At 42.5% G+C, this 8,354-nt stretch overlaps 1 protein-coding gene across 1 annotated transcript; it reads left to right on the forward strand.

The window, feature by feature from the left end:
- Nucleotides 1-954: 954 nt before the first annotated feature.
- Nucleotides 955-2,860, forward strand: SARC_05935 (hypothetical protein). Its single transcript, XM_014300193.1, has 2 exons — nucleotides 955-2,244; nucleotides 2,487-2,860. Exons 1-2 carry the CDS (start codon nucleotides 1,083-1,085, stop codon nucleotides 2,813-2,815), a joined length of 1,491 nt encoding a protein of 496 aa, XP_014155668.1. The 5' UTR covers nucleotides 955-1,082; the 3' UTR covers nucleotides 2,816-2,860.
- The last annotated feature ends 5,494 nt before the right edge of the window (nucleotides 2,861-8,354 follow it).

Here is an 8,354-nt window from a genome sequence, read left to right on the forward strand (position 1 = left end):
GTGGAGAGTGGAGACTAAAAGGACAGTGAGGAGTGAGGAGTGAAGAGTGAGGAGTGAGGAGTGAGGAGTGAGAACTAAGGACTAAAAGTATGGTCACTGTGAGTGTGGTCACTGTGGAGTGTGTACTCAGTCCTGGCTTCGTCACTCAGTTCTTTTTTTAATTGTTTTGTGGTGTACTATAAAAAATAATATTGGCCTATGTATTCCTCCAAAAAAGGCTAAAAACGGAATAGAACTAGAAAAGAACATCTTCAGCTGAAATTCACTTCCATAATTAGCCAATAAAAGTGCATTATTTGCCTTTTTATACAAATATGGAAATAATCTGTTCAACTAATTATTTATTGAAATCTCGCGAACTAGGAGCTAGAGAGTCAGCAGATATCCTGTTTAGCTTTTTTTAGAAAAATATATATTTATAAATACTTTGGTACAGTATATAACTACATAGTACATTTGTATGTATTTACATAAATATTTATGTGTACATGCCGTTTATTTGTTTCTTTTTTTAAAACAAAAGTACACACAGTGAACACTTTTTTTCAAACTTGGTGACAGAGCACTTTTTAATTGTTTTTATAAACTTTTGCAAATATGAGCCACCAGAAAGGAGAATTTGACGACCTATTCCAATTTTTTTAGGCCTATTACACTCTACAAGAGCAGCAGAACAAATGTGACGTACGGATGATATGCATAAATACGCCCTCCGGGTTCCGGCCTCCTGGGCGTCTCATGGGCGTCTGTCTCATGGGCGTCTGGGCGGGTCTACATACGGTCTTTCTAGTCTCCTTTTTCTTTAAAAAAAAAGCCCTTATTTAGTATTTACAACTAAATATGTATTTATTTAGACACGCTTGTTGTAAATTATTTTGCCCTCGTTACATGCCTCTATAGACATATTCACTCTGCTGGGCCGCTGGGGTGACATATTTTACCAGTTCAGCTGTTCACAGATATCGTAAAATCTCTTACACATTGGTCAAGATTGAACGTTTATAACTTTATATTATAAATTGCAATTGCTTGGGAATTTAATGGCCAGTTTACATGATACATAATACAAAGTCCGAAACACAATGGCGGATACCGAGAAAAAGAATTCAATTAGCGAGCTGCAAGAGTCCAGCTACGCAGTTGATGACGGCGGCGATGAAGCGTTTAACTACCTGAGCAGAGAGGAGGCCGAGGCCAAGGGTATCTTCTGGATTGACCCGCACCCTCAGACCGGCAACGAGAAACTCAAGGTGTACGGTCAAATCATGTTGCTTGCACTCCCCTGGGTTGGTGTGCAATGTATTTGGGCTGCCGAATTCGGTACCACCACACCATATCTAATTGCAATGGGACTAGGAGAAAAGGCTGCTTCCAATATTTGGTTGTCGGGACCTCTCATGGGGTTCTTTGTAGCACCTGTTGTTGGTTCACTATCTGACAAGACACACTTGAAGCTGGGACGTCGCCGTCCCTGGATGATCATCGGTCTTTGTCTGCTTGCCCTCTTCAGTATGCTTCTCGCAAACTCTAAGAGTATGGGGGATGCTGGTTTGACTGTAGCGATGGTGTCGTTCATTTGCTTGGATGGTTGCATTAATGTTATCCAGACCCCACTCCGCGCACTCATTGCAGATTTCGCACCGCCCTCGCAGCAATCCGCCGGTCAACTTATGGCCTCCACTTTCCAAGGTGTTGGCGGTTTGGTAGGATACGTGCTTCAGAAGTATTTCTATACGGATCCCCTCGAAGTAATGGTGCTGTTCATTCTTGTGTTGGTGGTCAATGTGGTGTTCGTTGGTCTGGCTTGCTTCTTAATTAAGGAGGAGCACTTCCCCAAACCAGAGGGCGAAAAAGTATCTATTGCCGAGCCTTTCATCCATCTTGCCAAGTCGATCAAACAGCTAACTGGCAAGCTAATCATTGTCGGTTGCACCGTATTCTTCTGCTGGTGGGGGCTCTTCGGCTGGTGGCCCGTCAGTTCCAGTTGGTACACCACGGTTGTCATGGAAGGTTGTGGTGTTAACCCAAGGGATACTCCCGCTGGAGAAACTCCCGTATGTTCCCAGGAAGACTACGACAACTACAGTAAGGGACTGGAAGTCAATGCAAATGCTAACATTCTTGCAAATGTCATGCAAATCATCATGGCTGGTGGTCTATCCATGCTGATGACGAGAGGCGTCATTGTCAAATGCCGTTTCATCTGGAGCGCCCTGCTTGTTGTGGGTTGCTTCCTTATGGTTGGTATGTGGAAATCTGGCTCAATTATATCTGTTGTTATCTAAAATATAGGATCATACTACTCATTTTTGCCAACACGCAATCGAAACAAAACTCAGATCTTTGTTGGATTCTCCTGTGGTGTAATACTGCACGCAAGAGGCTACTCTTCTTTGTATCATGATACTACTTTAAGTACAGTTAGTCTTTTTGGGGCAGAATCGTATTTACTCCAACTGACTCGAACTTCCACTCAAACTTTGCAGCATCATACTGGATCCGTGGTGAGGCATACGCTTACATTGTAGGTGTTGGAATGGCCATTCCTATCTCAGGTATCAATGCGTTTCCTTTCGCAATCGTTGGTAAGTACAATCAGGAATCCAATGAAGAGTCAGGAGACGAGGCACAGGTTGGAGCACAATTCGGACTTCTAAATCTGTTCATTGTTGTCCCACAAATCATTGTAACTCTGGTCGTGGGAGAGATGCGTGTAAGTCTAGGTCTCGAGGCTGTTATGCTGATGAACGGTGTCGCTTTCGGAATTGCTGCTATCATCGCTGTCTTTATTAAGGAAACCACTAGCAAGGTTTGAAATAGTGGAGGCAAATCCTCCTATTAAAGTAATATGGTAATATAATTATATATGTTGTTGAGATTTAGGTGTAAGAGTACACTCTAGCCTATAGGAGGCCATACGACTCTTCATTTCAGGAGAGTTGAGCGTTGGTTCAAATGCTAGCTCGGCATAGTTGCTTCGATTCGTTAGTTGTTTCTGGGTGTGTATTCCTTATTCTGCTTAGTCTAGTATCGATTATAACAGTTGTATGTCAAGGCATATATAATTTGATAAGAAGAGGTATGTCAATGCATGTCATGATGGACAAGGTCATGTTAGACTCCATATTCGTGTTGCGGTCCTGTGAGATTGACTCAATTTTGATCGCATTGCGATGCCCCTCGACGAGGTGTGTTAGCCGACCGGCAATTTCAGCAAAGTCTGGCACCTCGCGTTTTATAAGACGCAAGATTTCCTGGACGAAATCGCACTTAAGTGCAGACACCGGTGTCTGCACTTAACTAATCGTTGAGGGACATCGCAAGACCATCAAAATTGAGTCAATCTCGCAGGACCACGACACGATTATGGAGTCTAACATGACATTGTCCATCATGTATATATGTATACATATATATATGTATATATATATATATAAATATATATATATATATATCACAATTTTGACGATATCGTACAACTACATCTAGATCCAGGTGCCTTTCGAATCGGTTGTAAGTTCATCTATGCTCCAGCATACATGTATTCAGAATGTATCAGGTGCTTTGAGAATTCTATTCAGATACATTATCATACATGTAATTCATACTGCATAAGTCTATATTAACAAAATGTCCCACCTTCTTCGAAAGCAAGTGTGAGGTCTCATGCGTTTTTATAGAGCTTTCAATGCGTTTACTAGCGCTCTCCAATCTAAAAGAAGCAATCAATGCCAATTTCAAATAAATTTGGTTGACAAGATTCAATTGTCTGACTACGCATCTGTCACTGCGAGTAGTTGCGCGTGTACGCACTCCCAGCACCACTCTTTAAGCGATTCCTTCATCTTCCATATACGTCTCATATCAAACCCGGCCAGGGACAAAGTAAGGCTTAGTGGCACAACAGATATATATATACATACACACACACACACACACACATACGCACGCACGCACACACACACACGTAAATATTTACATACATACATACACACACACACACACACACACATACACACACACACATATATATATACATACACACACACACATACACACACATATATATATATATACATACATACATACACATACATACGCACGCACGCGCACACACACACATACTTACATACATGCATACATACACACACACATATATATATATATATATATAACCACATACGCAAGTAATAGCATGTATGCTTGTGATATACATTTATATCTGTATATGTACATATATGCATATAAAATGAAGAGTCAGTGATGTGCTGGTATGGTGCTTGCCAGTAAATTATTAGTATGACGTAGACATCGCAATACAAACTTTGCAGTACGATTGTTACGCTATAGAACTTGTAATGTACAAATATGAAGATGTAGATTTACAACTGTGTACGTGATAGACACACACCTGTTTGAATATATATAATCATTTATGCAAGTATTGGCATGGTTGCTTGTCAATAAAACTTTTTGTATACTTACATACATACATACATACATACATAAATACATACATACATGATACATACATACATGCATGCATGCACACACACATACATAAAAACACACACATACACCCGTATACATACATATAAATGAACAAGTAAACTATATATGTGCACTCAATCGAACAAACAAACAAACAAACAAAAACACCCACCCACACCCACACACAGCACACACACCCGTATATATATATCTATAGAAACATCCCCCTATTCAGTGTATCTGGGTATGTCAATACCTATTCTACTAGATGAGAACTACATCTCAGATGCTTGATTAACCGTAATATACATACACACACAACAGCCCCTATTTCCATTTTTTGCATCATAACTTATGTTCTCGCATGTATCAATGTTTCGGTGAGTATCTGCCCACACACATACATATACACATCGAAACTACCTACCGCTCTGAGATGAGGCGTTTTGCAACACTTCTATCCGTTTCCCGATCCACTCAGAGGTTGAGATTCCATTGCTGTGTAAGGTATGTATTGTATCACAAGATCTCATCTATGTAGTTTGCTATTTCAAACGCAGTAGAGTCAATAACACTCCCGGACTCAGCAAAGAAGCTCGAGGGCGCAATACGACTGGCAGGAGATGGTGTGCTGCATAACAATCAATGTATGAACAAAACTCGCAAACTCTACCAAGCAGCCTGAACGAGAAAGCCATGTCTTGATGACGGCCTTCATGAAAAACATACGTCAAGGACGCACAGATGAGGTCTACAAAACTGGGCCGTTTACGCAGCCCAACATACGAACCTCACACCAGTCCGCTTGCTACTGTCTAGTCCCATGCATATAAATTCTGGCTGCAGGCTTTCTTGTTGTACCAGCGCCAGTATTAGGTCCGTCCTGAGGATGTGATTATGGCCGACAATTTATATGATGCATTGTAAGTTTGCCTTACACGTGTTCATGATGATCAATATGCGATGTTCAAGTCGAGCTGGCACTATGGCGGAGTTATGCGACGATCGCATTCTGATGATTACACTGGTTGCTTTCGGGATCGCCTCAGATACAGTCTTTTCGGATGTGTTTCGTACACGATTATATCGAATAGAGCGGCCGGGTGTGATAGGCCCTTATAGACTTCTACAGGGCTGTACTAAAAACAAGTCCTTCAAATGATATATAACAATGATATCTTCGCTCGCCTTTTCTCATGCCGGAAGACTGTTAATCTCGGCCCAACACCGTGCAGGCGACAGCCAGTTAAGCGTGGCGCATTGATTCAGTCTCAATATAGATAAAGTATTACAACGCATCCGCTTCAACTATGCTACATCATAAACGCACGCACGATGGTAAGGAACACACGCGTGCAGCACACACCCCTCCCTCCCATGCGAGCTCTCGGATTATCGCATCCGAGATCGAGTGCACAACATAATTCCCGCAAACAACCCTATGCACATCATACCACGCACTACCACGAGACTAGCTAGACTGAACTCACCTATATATATCACTAGAGAAGGCCACTGCCGTCACATCACCAATGCGCTGCTCGCAGTGCGCATCAGCCCAGCGCGAGATGTCAATCTCACCCCAGTTAGCTTTCTTCTCATACAACTACGCTGGGTGTATCAAAACGTACGTTTATATATCGACGGTTCTTAAACTCAATAATTGTGTTCGAATATATGTCTAATACGGAGATGGTTTTGATGCACATGAACATCAAGGTATCCTGTTGAGTTTTGTATACGAATGTACACACACAAATATTTATCGACACAGAGTTTGCTCAAGTAAAGCCGGCGTGATTTTCTATGCGTATTCGCGCATACACAACAAATGTGTTCGAATGATATGTGCGGCGATAAATAATCCCTTGCTATGCCATCCTAAACAATAGAACAACCACCAAAAGCGAGCGACTAATCGGAGAGCCATGGTAACACAATCTGCAATCAATGCTCATCCAAAAAGAGTCCGACGAGCTACTTCGTATACGTGATATTGAAATATTCTAAGCTTTGTTCAAAGCGGCAAGCACTCAGCAAAGCACTCATACAAGTCGAGCGATAGGTATTCGTCGAGGGGACTAGCAATGCGCAGTATTTGCAATAAAACAAACTGATGTACCTTGATTATTGATGCAGATGCACTGCTGAGCCCAGCTACCAGGATACATGGTGAGTTTAGCGGACCCCAACAGACACTCCTACACCCACTGCACCATATCTCTTCCTGGAAGGAGCAGGAGAGATTTGGGCTGTGTTAGTCTTCATGTGCGTGTTCATAATCTGCGATGAAGCTTGTATATGAAGCAAGGGTTTCGATACGAGCATAAATTGGCGCCAGGGTTGTGCACCTGTCCACGCGTTGGTACGGTGATGCTTTCTATAGCATATGCAAGACGCTTTCCAGATGTTGTGTGAGAGAGCTCAACCGTGCTTCCATAATGCATGTGATAAAAGTCTGAAATACCTATATGCCCGACAAATTTGACATCAGCAACGTCGGGGACTCGTGGGTAACATTCTACGAGTGCCTGTTAATGCATGTTGGTTCACACATGTCCGTTTAAATGACATGTCAACCACATCAGATGTCTAGAACGAATCGGGTACATTGCCATGAGCTCGGCCATGGCAGTGAAGAGGTACAAAACACAAACCAGACGTGTTGTCTGCTAAATATTGACCAGTAGTTTTAGCACTTAGTTGATGACACATAAAAATGTACAACTGCCAATACGAGAGCACCTACCTGTAGATCCCACACTTTCAGATTAAACTGGTCCAGGCAGTCGTAGACATATATACTATTGTGAAGCGTACACACGGCCTGTGAAGGAAAGGGTGGCGTAGATTGTGGTCAATTTCCACGAATATACGTATTAAAAGTGTCTTAAAAAGAACTTGTGTTTAGGATCCGGTCGGTTGGGGGATGAAAGGCAGTATACTCAAATACGGTGCAATACAGATGGAGTACGCAGTCCAAGAAGCTTAACTTCAGTCACAGTGCGTATGGTACCCACACGACCGGGCTCATCGCTAGGAATGAAGCGGATCGCGCTCTAAAGAGAATCGTGATGACATACACATTCAGATAGGCAACCTTATAACATACGCGAAAACAGATACAAACATGCTTCTTGTAATCATACTTCAGGGCTCTACATATCACACACCAGGTGGGCGACTGTGTGCAGCAGCAGCAGTAGAACATATCAATAGGCAAACAAGAACTCGCGCAGGAACTCATAACGCAATACACATACGGGTGCGAGGCCGTACGAGTGCACCCACCGGCACACAAGCATACCAATTGCAAATTTGCGTCGAGATCAATCGGGGATATCGCGATATCCACAACCCGCCCCCTAATACGAGGCAGTAAGCATCTTATCCTGAACGCCACATCTCCCCTCACCACATCCGTGTTATCACTGTCTGCCTCTAGCCCTTGCTGTGCACAACTCTCACTGAGTCTACTTTGCTGCCACACCGTTACATACGCTCCTGCTGCAACGACGAACGCAACTCCATGTGTTGGAGGCAGCCATAGTATTCGCGTGATGTCCCGGAAATAGTCCGGCTACGAAGGTTTACAGAGTGAGAAGGCGTGAGCTAGTCGAAATCGATCACAGTAAGCATCTGCACTTCCCTACGCCCGTGAGTAGAATTGACCTTTCTACAATAAAAATAAATACTTTGCATTCTCGATCTAAAGAACAAATGCAATCGTGAAATACTGTTGGGTCATCTCAGAGGCAGTTCTATCAGCGCACACTCAATGCAGATCAAGTACGCGTCGCTATATATATATTAACATATATATATATATATATATATATATATATTAACCTATATATATATAT

Source organism: Sphaeroforma arctica (genome assembly GCF_001186125.1).
Source record: "Sphaeroforma arctica JP610 unplaced genomic scaffold supercont1.403, whole genome shotgun sequence".
NCBI lineage: Eukaryota > Ichthyosporea > Ichthyophonida > Sphaeroforma > Sphaeroforma arctica.

Bases quoted from the DNA above. Each gene is read 5' to 3' on its own strand.
- SARC_05935 (XM_014300193.1), top strand. From the start codon at position 1,083: ATGGCGGATACCGAGAAAAAGAATTCAATTAGCGAGCTGCAAGAGTCC. The intron at 2,245-2,486 runs GTATGTGGAAAT...CAAACTTTGCAG, and splicing joins GGGTTGCTTCCTTATGGTTG to CATCATACTGGATCCGTGGT.